This window comes from Oncorhynchus gorbuscha, linkage group LG20 (assembly GCF_021184085.1).
Source record: "Oncorhynchus gorbuscha isolate QuinsamMale2020 ecotype Even-year linkage group LG20, OgorEven_v1.0, whole genome shotgun sequence".
NCBI lineage: Eukaryota > Metazoa > Chordata > Actinopteri > Salmoniformes > Salmonidae > Oncorhynchus > Oncorhynchus gorbuscha.
Window position 1 is genome coordinate 28,098,858 of NC_060192.1, and position 19,841 is coordinate 28,118,698.

The 19,841-nt window shown below is 43.7% G+C and overlaps 1 protein-coding gene across 1 annotated transcript; it reads left to right on the plus strand.

The window, feature by feature from the left end:
- The first annotated feature begins 8,661 nt into the window (after positions 1 to 8,661).
- Positions 8,662 to 19,281, plus strand: LOC124007005 (zinc finger Y-chromosomal protein 1-like). Its single transcript, XM_046317238.1, has 8 exons — positions 8,662 to 9,706; positions 14,524 to 14,620; positions 14,812 to 15,147; positions 15,295 to 15,444; positions 15,553 to 15,660; positions 15,849 to 15,983; positions 16,135 to 16,281; positions 16,454 to 19,281. The coding sequence occupies exons 2-8, from the start codon at positions 14,554 to 14,556 to the stop codon at positions 17,731 to 17,733; spliced, it is 2,223 nt and encodes a 740-aa protein (XP_046173194.1). The 5' UTR covers positions 8,662 to 9,706; positions 14,524 to 14,553; the 3' UTR covers positions 17,734 to 19,281.
- The last annotated feature ends 560 nt before the right edge of the window (positions 19,282 to 19,841 follow it).

Genomic DNA, 19,841 nt, shown 5'->3' on the forward strand with positions numbered 1-19,841 from the left:
GCAAAGCAATGTCCTTGACAGTCTGGTGTCTGGCTCCCTGTCCTTAAAAGCCTCTGGTGCGTCACCGGGAGTTCGAGTCCCCTAAATATTTTTTTTTATGAAACAGATCGCTATTCAATTCAAAGAATAAAATGTAAAAACACGACAATAAATCTATGTGGACTGAAGACGACATACATTAATGCAAGTGATTTAGTTGTTACGTAGTAAATAAAGTTTATATTCTCACCTTGTACATGATCCTTTTTTGCGGTGCCAAACCTCAAGTACCTACGGCGTATGAGAGGGGACATGCTGCTTCTCTGGCTGCATTCCAATCCGTTCTTGTTACCTTCTTTCAATTCTGGTTCATCTACTATAGGCCGGTGCTCTCATAATAAAACCAATGAATAACCTGATGATTACTTGATAGTAACTTGTTATTTAACAAATAGCAGAATGCAAATGTCGACAATCAGTTTACTGTAAAGTTTTTGTGGTCTTTTTTCAGTGCTCATTAGCTCAGGAAAGGTGGATTTGACATTGGCTCATGAAGTCAGTATTCTAATCATCCTTTAGCAACTCTTCTCAAACAAGTCAGTAGCCAAACAACATTGCAGGAGTGGATAATGAAATATGGGTAAGGGGCCATATATTCATTATACAAGACGAGGCGCACATGATCAAGTCTGCCTTTGTTGTTAAATGTCTCACTGAGATATAATACATGACCAAAAATATGTGTAAACCTGCTCGTCCAAAATCATGGGAATTAATATGGAGTTGGTCCCCCCTTTGATGCTACAACAGCCTCCAATCTTCTGGGAAGGCTTTCCGCTAGATATTGCTGCCGGGACTTGCATCCATTCAGCCACAAAAGCATTAGTGAGGTCGGGCACTGACGTTGGGTAGTGAGGCCTGGCTCGCAGTCTGCGTTCCAATTCATCCCAAAGGTGTTCGATGGGGTAGAGGTCAGGGCTCTGTGCAGGCCAGTACAGGAAAGGGACTTCCCCGAACTGTTGCCACAAAGTTGGAAGCACAGAAACGTCTAGAATGTCATTGTATGCTGTTGCCTTAAGATTTACCTTCACTTTAAACTAAGGGGCCTAGCCCGAACCATGAAATACAGCCCTAGACCATTATTCCTCCTTCACCAAACTTTACAGTTGGCACTGTGCATTCGAGCAGGTAGCGCCAATAGTGTCCAAAGCTGTCACCAAGGCAAAGGCAACTTTGAAGAATCTCAAATATAAAATATATTTTGAGTTGTTTAACACTTTTTTGATTAATTCCTTTTTTTTTTTTCAATTCAAATCAAATTGTATTTGTCACATACACATGGTTAGCAGATGTTAATGCAAGTGTAGCAAAATGCTTGTGCTTCTAGTTCCGACAATGCAGTAATGACCAACCTAACAATTCCAAAACTACTACCTTATACACACAAGTGTAAAGGGATAAAGAATATGTACATAAAGATATATGAATGAGTGATGGTACAGAACGGCATAGGCAAGATGCAGTAGATGGTATAGAGTACAGTATATACATATGAGATGAGTAATGTAGGGTATGTAAACAAATTGGCATAGTTTAAAGTGGCTAGTGATACATGTATTACATAAAGATGCAGTAGATGATATAGAGTACAGTATATACATATACATATGAGATGAGTAATGTAGGGTATGTAAACATTATATTAAGTAGCATTGTTTAAAGTGGCTAGTGATATATTTTCCATCAATTTCCATCAAATCCCATTATTAAAGTGGCTGGAGTTGAGTCAGTGTGTTGGCAGCAGCCCCTCAATGTTAGTGGTGGCTGTTTAACAGTCTGATGGCCTTGAGATAGAAGCTGTTTTTCAGTCACAGGATTGTGTCTAGGCACAGATCTGGGGAAGGGTACCAACAAATGTCTGCAGCACTGAAAGTCCCCAAGTACACAGTGGCCTCCATCATTCTTAAATGGAAGAAGTTTGGAACCACCAAGACTCTGCCTAGAACTGGCTGCCCGGCCAAACTGAGCAACCGGGGGAGAAGAGGCTTGGGAGCTGACCAAGGGAGCTGATCAAGAAACCAATGGTCACTCTGGCAGAGCTCTAGAGTCCCTCTGTGGAGATGGAAGAACCTTCCAGAAGGACAACCATCTCTGCAGCACTCTACCAATCAGGCCTTTATGGTAGAGTGGCCAGATGGAAGCCACTCCTCAGTAAAAGGCACATGACAGCCTGCTTGGAGTTTGCCAAAAGGCACCTCTCAGACCATGAGAAACAAGATTGTCTGGTCTGATGAAACCAAGATTGAACTCTTTGGCCTGAATGTCAAGCATCATATCGGAAGGAAACCTTGCACCATTCCTACAGTGAAGCCTGGTGGAGGGAGCATCATACTGTGTGGATGTTTTTCAGGGGCAGGGACTTCGAGACTAGTCAGGATCGAGGCAAAGATGAACGGAGCAAAGTACAAAGAGATCCTTGATAAAAACCTGCTCCAGAGCGCTCAGCACCTCAGCCTGCGGGCAAATGTTTACCTTCCAACAGGACAATGACCCTAAGCACACAACCAAGACAACGCAGGAGTGGCTTCAGGACAAGTCTCTGAATGTCCATGAGTGGCCCAGCCCGAGCCCGGACTTGAACCTAATGAAATATCTCTGGAGAGACCTGAAAATAGCTGTGCAGCAACACTCCCCATCCAACCTGACATAGCTTGAGAGGATCTGCAGAAAGAATGGGAGAAACTCCCCAAATACATGTGTGCCAAGCTTGTAGCGTCATTCCCAAGAACACTCGATGCTGTAAACGCTGCCAAAGGTGCTTCAACAATGTACTGAGTAAAGGGTCTGAACTTATGTAAATGTAATGTTTTATTTTTATTTTATTTATAAATTAGCAAACATTTCAATGAACAAGTTTTTGCTTCCTCATCATGGGATATTGTGTGTGGATTGATGAAGGTAAAAACAATTTAATCAAGTTTAGAACAAGGCTGTAACGTAACAAAATGGGTAAAAAGTCGAGGGGTTTGAATACTTTCCCAAGGCACAGTAGGTTCAAGTTGTGTGTCATGCATGGGTACATTGAAATGTTTAACTTGCAAGCCCTTATAATTCCCAACAATGCAGTATTCAAAATCAAAATAGTATATAAGAAAAATTCACGAGAACACGAGAAAAACTGGAGAATGTCAGCTACAGTCTCCTCAGAAAGTATTCACAGCCCTTAATATTTTCCATTTTCTTTTGTTTTAGAGTGGAACTCCAATAGATTTAATTGTAATTTTTGGTCAACGATCTACACAAAATATTTTGTAATGTAATTCTAACATTTATTACAAATTAATAAAAACAAATCTTGATTAGATAAGTATTAATCCGCCTGAGTCAACGTTAGAAACACCTTTGGCAGCGATTACAGCTGTGAGTCTTTGAGTCTCTAATAGCTTTGCACACATGAATTGTACAATATTTGCCCGATTTTCTTTTTTAAATTCTTCAAGCTCTGTCAAGTTAGTTATTGATCTTTGCTAGACAGCCAGTTTCAAGTCTTGCCATACATTTTTAAGCCGATTTAAGTCAAAACTGTAACTAAGCCACTCAGGAACATTCAATGTTGTCTTGGTAAGCAACTCCATCGTAGATTTGGCCTTGTGTTTTAGGTTATTGTCCTGCTGAAAGATGAATTCCTCTCCCAGTGTTTGTTTGAAAGCAAACTGAACCAGGTTTTCCTCTAGGATCTTGCTTGTGCTTAGCTCTATTCCGTTTCGTTTTTATCCCCCCCCGAAAACCTAGCCCTTACTGATGACAAGCATACCCATAACATGATGTAGCTACCACAATGCTTGAAAATATGAAGAGTGGTACTCAGTGATGTGTTGTGTTGAATTTCTCCCAAAAACAACACTGTGTTCAGGACAAAAAGTACATTTCTTTGCCACGGTTTTTGCAGTATTACTTTAGTGCCATGTTGCAAACAGGATGCATGTTTTGGAATATTTCTATTCTGTACAGTCTCCCTTTTTTCACTCTGTCATTTAGGTTAGTATTGTGGAGTAAATACAATGTTGTTGATCCATCCTCAGTTCTCTCATATCACAACCATTAAACTCTGTAACTGTTTTAAAATCACCATTGGCCTCATGGTGAAATTCCTGAGCAGTTTGCTTCCTCTCTGGCAAGTGAGTTTGGAAGCACCGTTTTTTTATTATTATATATATATATTTTACATATCTACCGATCAGTGCCCTTCTTTGCGAAGCACTTAAAAACCTCCCTGTTTTTTGTGGTTGAATCTGTGCTTGAAATGTACTACTCGATTTAGGGACCTTACTGATAATTGTATATGTTGGGTATAGAGATGGGGTAGTCATTCAAAAATCACATGAACCACTTTTATTGAACACAGAATGAGTCCATGCAACTTATTGTGATTTTGTTAAGCACATTTTTACTCTTGAACTTATTTCAGCTAGCCATAACAAAGAGGTTGCATACTTATTAACTCAAGACATTTCAGCTTTTCATTTTTTATTAATTTGTAGAAAATTCAACAACAAAAAATCCACTTTGATATGTGGTAATGTAGATCAGTGACACAAAATCTCAATTTAATATATTTTACATTCAGGCTGTAAAACAACATTTGGAAAAAGTAAAGGGTGTGAAAACCTTCTGAAGGCACTGTATATACTGTATAATGAACAAAAATATAAACGCAACATGTAAAGTGTTGGTCCCATGTTTCATGAGCTGAAATATAAGATCCCAGAAATGTTCAATAAGCACAATTTATCTCAAACCTGTTAGTAAGAATTTATCCTTTGCCAAGATAATCCGTTCACCAGACAGGTGTGGCATATAAAGAAGCTGATTGAATAGCATGATCATTACACAGGTGCACCTTGTGCATGGACTATGAAAAGCCACTCTAAAATGTGTAGTTTTTCACACAACACAATACTACAGATGTCTCAAGTTGAGGGAGCACGCAATGGGCTTCCTGACTGCAGGAATGTCCACCAGAGCTGTTGCCAGATAATTTAATGCAAATTTCTCTACCATATGCCGCATCCATTTTAGAGAATTTGGCAGTACGTCCAACTGGCCTCACAACCACAGACCATGTGTACCACGCCAGCCCAGGACCTCCAAATCCGGCTTCTTCAACTGCGGGATCATCTGAGGGGGTGCTGAGGAGTATTTATGTCAGTAATAAAGCCCCTTTGTGGTTAAAAACTCATTCAGATTGGCTGGGCCTGTCTCCCCAGTCATGTGAAATCCATCGATTAGCTTCTAATGAATATATTTCAATGAATTGATTTCCTTACATGAACTGGAACTCAGTAAAAGCTTTGAAATTGTTTCAGGTTGCATTTATATTTTTGTTCACTATAGTATATACAGGGTCAGTGCCAGTACCAAATGTACAATGTCCAGGGATACTGGAGTAGTTGAGGTACATGTAGACAGGAATTAGGTGACTGGTAGCAGGATTAATAATAATAAGCAATATGGCAGCATAAGTGGAGTGTGGGTGTTATTGTGAGTGTGTGAGAGACTGGTCGCAGGAATATATAAATATTTATGGTAATATACTGATGGTAAAATAATGTACATTGCTCAAAAAAATAAACAATTCTGTGAAATCAAACTGTCCACTTAGGAAGCAACACTGATTGACAATAAATGTCACATGCTGTTGTGCAAATGGAATAGACAACAGGTGGAAATGATAGGCAATTAGCAAGACACCCCCAATAAAGGATTGGTTCTGCAGGTGGTGACCACAGACCACTTCTCAGTTCCTATGCTTCCTGGCTGATGTTTTGGTCACTTTTGAATGCTGGCGGTGCTTTCACTCTAGTGGTAGCATGAGACGGAGTCTACAACACACACAAGCTCAGGTAGTGCAGCTCATCGAGGATGGTACATTAATGTGAGCTGTGGCAAGAAGATTTGCTGTGTCTGTCAGCGTAGTGTCCATAGCATGGAGGCGCTACCAGGAGACAGGCCAGTACATCAGGAGACGTGGAGGAGGCCGTAGGAGGGCAACAACCCAGCAGCAGGACCGCTACCGCCGCCTTTGTGCAAGGAGGAGCAGGAGGAGCACTGCCAGAGCTCTGAAAAATGACCTCCAGCAGGCCACAAATGGGCATGTGTCTGCTGAAACGGTCAGAAACAGACTCCATGAGGGTGGTATGAGGGCCCGACATCCACAGGTGGGGGTTGTGCTTACAGCCCAACAACGTGCTGGACGTTTGGCATTTGCCAGAGAACACCAAGATTGGCAAATTCGCCACTGACGCCCTGTGCTCTTCACAGATGAAAGCAGGTTCACACTGAGCACATGTGACAGACGTGACAGAGTCTGGAGACGCCGTGGAGAACGGGCTGCTGCCTGCAACATCCTCCAGCATGACCGGTTTGGCGGTGGGTCAGTCATGGTGTGGGGTGGCATTTCTTTGGGGGGCCGCACAGCCCTCCATGTGCTCACCAGAGGTAGCCTGACTGCCATTAGGTACCGAGATGAGATCCTCAGACCCCTTGTGAGACCATATTCTGGTGCGGTTGGCCCTGGGTTCCTCCTAATGCAAGACAATGCTAGACCTCATGTGGCTGGAGTGTGTCAGCAGTTCCTGCAAGTGGAAGGCATTGATGCTATGGACTGGCCCGCCCATTCCCCAGACCTGAATCCAATTGAGCACATCTGGGACATCATGTCTCGCTACATCCACCAATCGCTACAACAGGAAGTGGGCGAGCTACGGAATGACTTTGCCCGCAGCAAGAATGTTGTGGCCCGCTACGTGGCCAAATTCGGAGAGCTTGCATTGCTGGAAGACCAGTAGACTATTATTGATTTTTACTTGTACCAGAGTGTCTCTTCTCCTCCCATAGGACCCCCGATGGGTAACAATAATACACTGCTCAAAATAATAAAGGGAACACTAAAATAACACATCCTAGATCTGAATGAATGAAATATTCTTATGAAATACTTTTTTCTTTACATTGTTGAATGTGCTGACAACAAAATCACACAAAAATGATCAATGGAAATCAAATTTATCAACATGGGCAATTCAACAGTAACCAAGTGATGCTGAGACTTTGATTTTGTACCACTGTCTGGATTACTGACCTTTGCCTGACCCTGGGCCTGCCTGCAGTCCTGTACCTTTGCCCCATCTATCTGGATTACTGACCTCTGCCTGACCCTGAGCCTGCCTGCCATTCTGTATCTTTGCCCCATCTATCTGGATTACTGACTTCAGTCAGATTATTAAGTCACTTTATTCATAATCCAAAATATTATCCACATGTACAATCCAACATGTACTATATCCACATGATTTATAGAACCAGTCAAAAGTTTGGACACACCTACTTGCACCACAGACTGTCCAGGAGTTGGCGGATGCTTTAGTCCAGGTCTGGGAGGAGATCCCTCAGGAGACCATCCTCCACCTCATCAGGAGCATGCTCAGGCGTTGTAGGGAGGTCATACAGGCACGTGGAGGCCACACACACTACTGAGCCTCATTTTGACTTGTTTTAAGGACATTACATCAAAGTTGGATCAGCCTGTAGTGTGGTTTTCCACTTTAATTTTGAGTGACTCCAAATCCAGACCGCCATGGGTTGATAAATTAGATTTCCATTGATCATTTTTATGTGATTCTGTTGTCAGCACATTCAACTATGTAAAGAAAAAAGTATTTGATAAGAATATTTCATTTATTCAGATCTAGGATGTGTTATTTTAGTTCCCGTTATTTTTTTGAGCAATGTATATACATGTAAATGGGAGTAATAGTGACCAGTAGCAGGACAAATGGCTAGATACTAATGGTAATGGCAATCAATAATCAATGAAGAGCAGCAGAATGGTAGTAATAAATCTAATCAATAATAATTTTGCAGCAGCGTAGGTGTGAGGGGTGTGTGTATGTAAGTGTGTGGCGTCAGTGATGTGTGTGTGTAACATTATTTGAGTAACTGTGGTTTATGACTCGTGACAGACTGCAATATAGTCTTCACTTGATCATAGGTCTCCTGCTGCACCACCCTCTTCTGTGGTTTCTACAACACCCCATCCCTCACAACCTGCCACTAACTCCATACCCCTCTCCTCAACTCACCCCTCTGTCCGTGCATGCACCACAGCTGCCCGCAAGACGCATCTGTATATCCTTGGGGGTACACTGAAGGTGAGTCTACATCCAACATATTCATGCACACTATAAATTCTACTTGCTTGGTTATTTGTGCATGAATCAATACACTGTGCATTAGAAAACAGGACATAGAAGAAGCCACTTTCATATACTGGTAGCCATTCTTGATTCCCGATCAGTTTCTTTCTACATCTTTCTACAGGATGAGAATAATGAAGTAACAGAGGAATAAAAACCAACCATTAGAGAATGGAACCTGACCAAAATTAGACAAGAGAAAAAGACATGGAAGGAAGTATTGTGAAGAACCCCAGATAGTTGTGCCATTGGGACTGAAGGAAGACTCCAGTGAGGATTCCCTCTCAGATTTTGAGTGGGAAGAGGAAGCAGTGAAACTCTGCTCTGGACAATGTGATGCCCATCTGAACTACTGTAGAACTTCACCTGGAAAAGACTAAATGATACAGAATTAAAATGACTATGGGTAGCATTACCCTGCTCCACTCATATGGGTGGGTTAGTTTTCTGTTCTTTCTTTGCACACAAATCGTATAAAGTATTTTGTGTAATACAGTGTGTGACTGGTCTCTTGCCTTTAACTGAGGCCTGTTTTTTCGTATTACAGGTGGTAGAGCAGTAGCCTCTGCACCGTAAAACTGTAAAATCGATGCTGTTCTCTCTCCCGCTACACTATTATTATAGTGTCACGGGTGTTGTAGAAGTACGTGCCCCCTGCTAACAGGTGGGGCTTTGTGCACGGAGACACTTCTTGGGGAATAGGCTACTGTTTGTGTAAGTGTTTTACTGCTTCTACACGAGACCTAGGCTTTTACCGTACATGTGGTAGAGCGTGTCCCTCAGCACAGGAAGAAATCGAGCCCCCTGTCAGCTGGTCTCTCTCTTGCTACATTCAAAATATGTTCTTATCTCAAGACATCAAATTGCAAGCAAGAGAGAAGATAAAGGAATATCAACTGTAATAATAAATAGTGTCAAATGACCAAGAAGAAGTGGTCAATCAATAGCAAATATGTAGCCGTGAAGTTAACCTGTAGTGTAAGTTGGTAGTAACAAACCAAGGGTTTTATACAGGGCTAAATATAGATGTAAAATAACAGTATCTTGCTAATTAATGGCGGCAGCAGTTAAAGTTCTCGCAGTTTGTTCTTGATTTTTAGAGACATTCAATAATACATGAACAAACTAAACCAGTCTTTCAAAAGGTATGCAAAGCAAACAGACGCGGTGTTGAGTCCCTGATCGTGGCCTGCCTGCAATTACCAGTTAGGTTTCCAGACTTCTTCCGCATTTTCCTACGACTTTCGGGCTGTGACGTGAATGCTGACGGCGGCCTTGGTGCTGGCGGAGCTGGGGGCTGTAGCGATTCTGAGTATCAGTGGAGCTTCGAAAGTCTCGGCCCCTCCCTCCCTGCGCCTCAGCGGCCCGCCCAGCTAGCGCAAACTCCCGATTGAATCCTGCCCGAGTCTGGGGAAACCGGACGGCCTGGAAATCGAGCGACGGAGAGAGGCCAACCCGTACTACAAAATCTGGTAAGCAGGTTATCTTGCGCTTTTTTATGTGCACGGAGCATATGAAATGCCTTGCATATGTGATTGCGTTTACATTATTCTATTTTTCTATCTGACAAGCGGAGAAGCGCACGAGGAGTTGGGCCTTTCTTGCTTATTTGGGCCCAGGCCTTAAGCAGGCCATAATTACGGCCTAGAAAATCCGGGAGGGGATTTTTCTAAACATCGGTAACGTTCGTCTGCTAGTCAGATACCCCCACAAAATACAATAGTAGCCACCATGTTCAAATATGATACTGTGCATGCATTATTATGCAAAAGTGGGCAAAATGTTTGTCCAGTGATTTCCAACACAAAATGGCGTACTTCTGTTTTTGAAAACACTGAAGGAAATGGGCGTTAGCTAGCCAGGGTAGCCGCCATAGTTACCTAGCTATAAACCTTTCAGGTGGCTCGCGAAATAGCTACTACATGCATTGATATTGACTATCGGATGGATGGTGTGGGCTCTTGTCATGAAACTCATGTTTCCATTTATGTTAGCTAGCTCAAAGCTGCCCCAAACAACATTTAACCACATTTAGCTGGACGAGCTACTGTTTGATTTATATTAGGTATGACGTAACCATTTTATTACGACCGCCAGATAATTTGGTGAAATGTCCTTATTTTGTTTGCTTGCAGACCTTTATTCTTAAATGTTTTCTTGCGTAAATATACATTATACCAGTCGTTTTTGTACTGAGTTTGTTCCTATTTTCATGTTAGGCCAGCTAGAGGTTTTGAGTCAGATCAGCTCATTATGCAGCTGCACTGCCTGTCTCGCGCTCCCACACCACTGCTGTCAGATTTGACCATGGGGGTGGGTGAATTGGTCGAGAAATTAAACGGCACGTTGCCCAAAACCTTTTTGTCTCGATGCATTTCGGCAAGTAACCGCATGGATTCCTTCACATTGCAAGACTACAAGGATTAAGATAGTATTGTTTTTGCATGGCTGAAAACGTCGCTCGTTATGTCAAAGCACATTACAACAACAGTATGATATTTTCATTCTTATCACAGATGTAATAAACCTAATCGCTTCCTATACCCTTGCTCATTTTGGTTTAGGCAGTAGGCCAAGTAAAATAGCTAGCTAGTTTAGATTGCCCCCAAAGTGCAGACCAATATAATTGATGTCTCGACCGATTGGGACATGGCTACATTTCACAGGATGTGAAATACATGTGCTTAATGATATATGTTACATTGTAGCATGATTGCTTCTTGTTAGAGATAAAAATATGTTTGAGATTTAGGATTTGAATATGGTAGACTATGGGGACAAACTGTCAGGGGGGACCTCGCTCAGGATTTTTCTAAAGCTCATTTCCTGTATTTATATCAAATCCAAATCAAATCAAATTTTATTTGTCACATACACATGGTTAGCAGATGTTAATGTGAGTGTAGCGAAATGCTTGTGCTTCTAGTTCCGACAATGCTTTCATAACCAACAAGTAATCTAACTAACAATTCCAAAACTACTGTCTTATACACAGTGTAAGGGGATACATAATATGTACATAAAGATATATGAATGAGTGATGGTACAGAGCAGCATAGGCAAGATACAGTAGATGGTATCGAGTACAGTATATACATATGAGATGAGTATGTAAACAAAGTGGCATAGTTAAAGTGGCTAGTGATACATGTATTACATAAGGATGCAGTAGATGATATAGAGTACAGTATATACGTATGCATATGAGATGAATAATGGCTGTTTAACAGTCTGGTGGCCTTGAGATAGAAGCTGTTTTTCAGTCTCTCGGTCCCAGCTTTGATGCACCTGTACTGACCTCGCCTTCTGGATGATAGCGGGGTGAACAGGCAGTGGCTTGGGTGGTTGTTGTCCTTGATGATCTTTATGGCCTTCCTGTAACATCGGGTGGTGTAGGTGTCCTGGAGGGCAGGTAGTTTGCCCCCGGTGATGCGTTGTGCAGACCTCACTACCCTCTGGAGAGCCTTACGGTTGTGGGCGGAGCAGTTGCTGTACCAGGTGGTGATACAGCCCGCCAGGATTCTCCCGATTGTGCATCTGTAGAGTTTGTGAGTGCTTTTGGTGACAAGCCAAATTTCTTCAGCCTCCTGAGGTTGAAGAGGCGCTGCTGCGCCTTCTTCACGATACTGTCTGTGTGAGTGGACCAATTCAGTTTGTCTGTGATGTGTACGCCGAGGAACTTAAAACTTACTACCCTCTCCACTACTGTTCCATCGATGTTGATAGGGCGGTGTTCCCTCTGCTGTTTCCTGAAGTCCACAATCATCTCCTTAGTTTTGTTGACGATGAGTGTGAGGTTATTTTCCTGACACCACACTCCGAGGGCCCTCACCTCCTCCCTGTAGGCCGTCTCATCGTTGTTGGTAATCAAGCCTACCACTGTTGTGTTGTCCGCAAACTTGATGATTGAGTTGGAGGCGTGCGTGGCCACGCAGTCGTGGGTGAACAGGGAGTACAGGAGAGGGCTCAGAACGCACCCTTGTGGGGCCCCAGTGTTGAGGATCAGCGGGGTGAAGATGTTGTTGCCTACCCTCACCACCTGGGGGTGGCCCGTCAGGATGTCCAGTACCCAGGGCGGGGTCGAGACCCAGGGTCTCGAGCTTGATGATGAACTTGGAGGGTACTATGGTGTTGAATGCCGAGCTGTAGTCGATGAACAGCATTCTCACATAGGTATTCCTCTTGTCCAGATGGGTTAGGGCAGTGTGCAGTGTGGTTGAGATTGCATCGTCTGTGGACCTATTTGGGTGGTAAGCAAATTGGAGTGGGTCTAGGGTGTCAGGTAGGGTGGAGGTGATATGGTCCTTGACTAGTCTCTCAAAGGACTTCATGATGACGGAAGTGAGTGCTACGGGGCGGTAGTCGTTTAGCTCAGTTACCTTAGCTTTCTTGGGAACAGGTACAATGGTGGCCCTCTTGAAGCATGTGGGAACAGCAGACTGGTATAGGGCTGTCCCTGACAAAAATAATAATATCTGTCTCTAGTTAAATAAAAGGTATACTTTTTTTTTAACAATCGAAAATTGTTATTTTTTGGGTGCCGATTGTTGTGAAAACTTGAAATCGCCCCTAATTTATCGGCCGTTCCAATTAATTGTCCGACCTCTACTAGTGATGCATATCTTGACATTTCTGCCATCCATTGTGACATTGTGGGAAGATAACCAACCTTCCAATTAATAGCAATGCATTTCTTAACCGCTATACATGAACATTACTGGACATTCAAACATATCAGTATCCATTCATCATCATCAATGGTGTCTCCAGGTCTTCCTCACATTTTTGCTTGGAGTGTTTTGATACTTTTTTCAAGCCTTGATACTTTTTGGAAATCAACTTTAGAGATTTGTCAGACTGCCTTAAAATAGTTTCAATCTATGAAGCGCCTGGCTTGTCCAGTGTTTTCTACACAGAGTGTTGTAAAGTGTTGTATCTGCAAAAGTTCACCTCAGTGCTGTGAGACTGGTCTTCCCTGATTGCCTGACCATGCTGAGTCCCCTGTCACCATCTGATCCTGCTCAGACGAGGCTTGAAAAATAATGACCTTGGTGTACATTTACACATTATATTATCCAAGAACAGCATCCGTGGTTCAATAATTGAAATGGCCATTATTTCTAGATCCAAGACTGTAGCCAAACCATCAACGCAACATGGAACTTTGTATCCATTCACTGATTTTTATATACTGCAATATTCACCTGAGCTCTGTAAACTGGTCTTCCCTGGCTGTCTGACCCTGCTGGGACCCCTGTCACCATCTGATCTGCTAAGATATGATGAACATAGTGTTGTGTACTGACTGTGCGCCATGACAGTGTAGCCTGTAGAACTGTTTATACTATGTCAGAGGGAAAAGTAGGGAATTGGCTAGAGAAACTGACAGATCAATAACATTACATTGCTATAGTGACTAATATAAAATCACATTGCGTTGTCAAAAAAATGTCTGAATATTGTCCCTCAAATTTCTTGGTCACTAGTTTCCTCGTTTGATTCAGGTCTAGTGTGATTGAGGCAAAAATAATAGCTGAAATTAGTGAGCTGGCTAGCTAACGTTAGCCAACTTTTGACTAGCTCTCTAATTCTATATCAACTAGCATAAACTAGGCAAGGTAATTTGCTTCTGTTGAAACAGGACAAAAAAGGCTACAAAACCTTTCCATACACAGAACAGCTGTTAGATGCTGCTATCTGACAGATTGCTAGAGGCTAGAACTGTGGCTGCTATTAGCTAGCTAGTTAGTTCTCTTCAGACAGAACTTCTTGAGAGGGATGAAACATGTCATGTTACATGTCAGTTACGCTACTATCTCAGCACTGGGGATACATACTTTTTTTCTGTTAAGTCAAACGACAGTTACCTTGCCAGCTGCATCAATCAAATAAAAAGTAGCCAGTTTCTGTTCTGCTTGCTTTTACAACCTGGAGAAAATGCACAGCAGATGCAGGCAGCAGCACCGTGCTGGTCCGATAATAATAGCTTTGCCTTCATACAGCCTGTCCGCACGCTCTGTGGTTTCCGTGCGGTCCTAAATCCTGCCTGCTGAAACCGGCAAACAACTTACCCAACCGCTCTGAGGCCTCCGCATGGTTCTTAAGCACACCTATGACACTTTTAGTATCACACAGCAATGATAAAACAGGGGGAACAAAAATGTAATTTTAGAATATGTTGGGGTCATGTCTCCCCTGTCCCCAGTGAAAGTTGCACCCCTGTGGTAGACTCATTTTGGTTGCCATTAGGCCTATGTGACTGATTTGACTGGTCAATTATTGCCTCCAGTGCTGCAGTGACCAATGAGGTGTAAGGACAATGGATGAGGACGAGACCAGGCTGGCACTACATTCCCAAGAGCCTAAAATCATTCTCCATGGATCAGGTAATAGCAAAATTGTGTTTTCGCATTCGAGTAATTCCCTGTACTGTTCGTTGTTCTGCACAAAAATCTAACATTTCTTCCAAGTTTTTTGTTGTTATTGTCTGTAAGAGTGCATGAATGTGTTTTCTGCGGCATGTTTATGTAGGCCTATGCTGAATATATCCAACTGTTCCTGTGTTGATGTGTTCCAGACGAGGGTGGTGCTGCAGGGGAGGAGTTTGTGGTGGAGCTGCAGGAGACTGTGCTGGTGTCAGAGGGGGAGGGGGAGGGAATGGCGGTGCATGGATTTGCTTCAGACGAGCTGGTGATCCAGGATGCTGTTGAGGACGTGGTGTCTGAGTATGTGCACTGTGATGAGGATGAGGATGTTGCCGTGGAGACGTGTGTGATGTCACTGGAGGGGGAGGACGAAGGTGTTGCCATGGGGGACATTCCTGAGGATGTGATGGTCGCAGATGGGCATACCCAGGATGAACTGGACCCAGAGCAAGACACAGACGGCTGTGGGGACTACCTGATGATCTCCTGTGAGTACCAGGCTGCTTCTCTCCTCTCCAGTTCTACATCAATACCACTGTCATCTGGCCTCTTTATAAAGGAAACATTACAGTTAAACTAATGACCAGTAGTGAATGGATCTCTCACCCTGTCTCTCTCTTTTCGTCTTCCTTCAGTGGATGAGGCAGGCAAGATGGTGTCAGACGATGGCACAGAGGTGACTGTGGAGGGAGCCGAGGAGGACCAGGAGGTGGAGAAGGATGAGGACGGCCAGGAGGTGATCAAGGTGTACATCTTCAAGGCAGACTCTGGGGAGGATGACCTGGGTAAGGAGACATATGAATAATGTTTAGTACCTCAGGAAAGAGGGATTCTATAACCTATAATAGTTGATCACCAAGGAGTATTATATCAGTGTGTGTTTGTCTGTGTAGGAGAAACAGTGGACATCAGTGATGGAGACACAGAGGATGTGGCACTGACGGACTCTACAGGCCGAACGCTCCGAGAGAAGATGGTGTACATGTCTCAGGGAGACCATGGTAAGTGATCAATTGTGTGTGTGTGTGTGTGTGTGTGTGTGTGTGTGTGTGTGTGTGTGTGTGTGTGTGTGTGTGTGTGTGTGTGTGTGTGTGTGTGTGTGTGTGTGTGTGTGTGTGTGTGTGTGTGTGTGTGTGTGTGTGTGTGTGTGTTTTTACGGTTGTGTTGTAACTAGTATGTTACCCTGCAGGTTCATCAAAGATATCTGATGAGGTTTATATGGAGGTGGTGGTGGGGGGTGAGGAACCAGTGACCCACGAGCGGTCGTACGACGGCACGGCTCTCAGCAAGGACTTCATGCCTGTGGCCTGGGCAGCCACGTATGGTCAGTAACACACTTTACATACAAACATACAGTTTAACAAGGCAGATAATGTCTTCTTGCTCACCTGCCTTCTGTAGTGATATGTATCTCTGCTCTAGCAGGGGTGAGAGAAGGTGTGCATTTGCATCAAACGTTTGCTGTGTTATTGCAGGTTCTGAGGACAGTGAGAGCTGTGAGAACAGAAACGGTGCTGCCAGTGCTCTGCTGCACATTGATGAATCAGACGGAGTGGACAAGCTCAACAGGCAACGAAACAAGAACAAGAGAACAAGGGCTGAGCCTCGCCAGGTCCAGACAGGTACACAGCTGTCAGATGGGACAAAATAACTATCTGGTACTGATTCTATGGCTTGGGTTTTCACGTTTCATTTTTTGAATACAGACCATCTGTTGTTTTTACACCGTCAAGTGATGTCTGTGAGTCATGTATCTGCCCTAATTTTCTTCTCTCTCGCTGTTTCCCATCCTAGCCATCATCATTGGTCCGTATGGCCAGCCTCTGACAGTATATCCCTGCATGCTCTGTGGCAAGAAGTTCAAGTCGCGAGGCTTCCTGAAGCGCCACACCAAAAACCACCACCAGGATGTCCTGACCAGGAAAAAGTACCAGTGCACGGACTGTGACTTCACCACCAACAAGAAGGCCAGCCTTCATAACCACATGGAGGTGCACACGCTGAGCAACAAGGCTCTGTTTGAGTGTGAGGTGTGTGGCAAGGAGTTCCACCAGCAGGCGGCGCTGTTCTCCCATCGACTGCAGCACCACCACCGTGAGCCCAAGAGCCCTGTGCCTTCACAGGCCAACAAGATGCACAAGTGCAAATTCTGTGACTATGAGACGGCTGAACAAGGACTGCTCAATCGCCACTTGCTGGCTGTCCATAGTAAGAGCTTTCCCCACATTTGTGTGGAATGTGGCAAGGGTTTCCGGCACCCCTCCGAGCTGAAGAAACACATGCGCACGCACACCGGGGAGAAGCCTTACTCTTGCCTCTACTGCGACTACAAGTCGGCTGATTCCTCCAACCTGAAGACGCATGTCAAGACCAAGCACAGCAAAGAGATGCCCTTCAAGTGTGAGCGCTGCTTCCAGACCTTTGCTGAGGAGGAGGAGTTGCTGCAGCACGGGCTGACGCACGAGGAGGCCAAAACCCACCAGTGTGCCCACTGTGAACACAAGAGCTCCAACTCCAGTGACCTGAAGCGCCACATCATATCGGTGCACACCAAGGACTACCCCCACAAATGTGCAGTCTGCGATAAAGGTTTCCACCGGCCGTCTGAACTGAAGAAGCACTCTGCGTCGCACCGTGCCAAGAAACTGCACCAGTGCCGACACTGCAACTTCAAGATCGCGGACCCCTTTGTGCTCAGTCGCCACATCCTGTCGGTCCACACCAAGGAGCAACAGGCCTCTCCTGAAAAGAACGGAGCCAAAAGGACCTTATTGGGACCTTCCCCTGCTTCTGCCTCTGCCAGTGCACCGGTGGCAAAGAAGCAGGTTTTGGTGCCCGGTGCTAGTTCTAGTGCTGCGGGCTTGGCCACAGGGCCCAGGGAGAGGAGGGTGTACCAGTGTCAGTACTGTGATTACAGCAGTGGGGATGCCTCAGGCTTCAAGCGCCATGTGATCTCCATCCACACAAAAGACTACCCCCACCGCTGTGAGATCTGCTCTAAAGGCTTCCGCAGACCCTCGGAGAAGAACCAGCATATCGCACGCCACCACAAGGACTTGGTGCAGGCAGAGTGATCCTGGCACTGCCCACCCTTCATACCACCAGAACAACACTAATGCAACCACCACCACACCGTAATCAATTGAATGTGTGTGTGTGTGCGTGTGTGTCTGCTGCATTAACAGGGAACATCTATTATTTTTACCGCAATGACTCTCAAGCCAACTTTCCTGCAACTGAAAATGAATTTACGTGTACATATACCGGTGTAAGGCCTATGGAATACGGTGACAAAGCCCTGTACAGACTTGCACTTTATCTGCATGTCCCCCTGCTGGCGACAGTATTGCATGGCAGAATGTGTAAGAGTCGCAGGTCTCTCTGAGGTCTTTGTAGATTCATTGTTTTTACTCCACAGCCACAATCAGTTCTTTATTAAAGTGGCGATTTTTAAGCCTACTTTAACTTGGCACACGACTAAGATAAAATATGATCTACAAGCTGTTTGTATTCACACAATAAAATGGACACTCACCTGCTGAGAGAAAAGGCAGATCCACTGAGCAGAGTGGTCGAGATTAACTCAATCCTAATAGCACTTGCCACCAATTTATTTGAAGAATTATGAATGCAGTAGTCATGAACTCATTAATTATACCTGATGCTTTGAACGTTGAGACACGAAGAGTATGTGTGTTGTATGTAGTTGAGTGCTTGCTTGTGTGTATGCCTGTTGTGAGGGATGTCAGTTAATGTATCTATTGTGCTTCCTGGTAGTCTGACCCCACATCTCCCTGTTGTCTTATCTTTGGTATTCTGAGAACTGTCGTTGTTGTTCTGAGGAGAACTGTCTGTCCGGTGAAGGTGTTGACTGCATCATAGCAAATAGCCAAGGCATTTGTAAAAGCTGCGGCTTCAGAGAAGGTTTATTAGTTGATTCGCTTCTTAACACAGTGAGATACTAGATGTGGCCAACCATGCCATCGGGGTAGAGGGATCTAATATACAGGTAAGCAGTATCAACTCCAACCCATAAACCCCTCTTTATACATATTATTTTACCCCTAATAAGCTTGATTATCAGACACCTGACTGAAGTGTGATGCAGCGCCAGCAAGGCCTTCGGAGTGAGGATGCACACTATCTGGTACCACTAATTCATGATCACAACATTACACGCTCCTCAAAACCTATTGGATGAGAGAGCCATAGGTCCATCCCATCTGACCTTCTCCATTGGATTTTGAGAAGGAGAGGATGCGAGGAGTATGCGATTGAGATTCTCCCATCTACTTATGTCAGTGACCAGTGAGCGGTATTAGTTCCCTGAAGAGAGCTGTAACTCGTGGTATGTTTGTACTCTGGCTTCGACAGATCCTTCCCCTGTGATCATTTTTAGTTTTTATATTTATTTCATCATCATGAAATTTGTTGTATAGTTCAGTGTAACTAGAATTCTATGGGACGTAAATTATTGTTTTGTACACAAATCTGTAAAAAGTGTGTAGATGTAAACACTTACATAAAAGGAGGAATCAGAACTGTGTTGTTATGGATGTACTTGACGTATTTGTTAAAAAAAAGATATGAAAAAAGATAATAAAAGCAAAGTATTTTACCTGCTTGTTTGTCGTTTTAATAATTGACCAATACAGTGCCTTCAGAAAGTCCTCATACCCCTTGACTTATTCCATATTGTTGTTACAGCCTGAATAAAACATGGAACAGTTTTTTTTATTTAATAAAAGTGAAAATGTTTTTAGACATTTTTGAAAATGTATTGGAAATTAAATACTGAAATATCCAATTGATGTAAGTATTCACACCCCTGAGTCAGTACATGTTAGAATCACCTTTAGAAGCGATTTCATCTGAGTCTTTGGGTAAGTTTCCAAAAGCTTTGCAAACCTGGATTGTACAATATTTGCACATTATTATATATTTTTTTATTTGAGCTCTGTCAAGTTGATTGTTGATCATTGCTAGACAGCCATTATCAAGTGTTGCCATAGATTTTCAAGGCGATTTTTAAAAAAAAGTCAAAACTGTAACTAGGCCCCTAAGGAACATTGAATATCGTTGTGATAAGCATCTCTAGTGTATATCTGGCCTTGTGTTTTGGGTTATTGACCTGCTGAAAGGTGAATTTGTCTCCGTGTCTGTTGGAAAGCAGACAACCAGG

What these genes read in the sequence shown, in the direction of transcription:
- LOC124007005 (XM_046317238.1), top strand. Translation starts at nt 14,554, where the DNA reads ATGGATGAGGACGAGACCAGGCTGGCACTACATTCCCAAGAGCCTAAA. An exon ending in GGACTACCTGATGATCTCCT is followed by an intron (nt 15,148 to 15,294) that starts GTGAGTACCAGG and finishes GTCTTCCTTCAG; the next exon opens with TGGATGAGGCAGGCAAGATG. An exon ending in GGCCTGGGCAGCCACGTATG is followed by an intron (nt 15,984 to 16,134) that starts GTCAGTAACACA and finishes GTGTTATTGCAG; the next exon opens with GTTCTGAGGACAGTGAGAGC.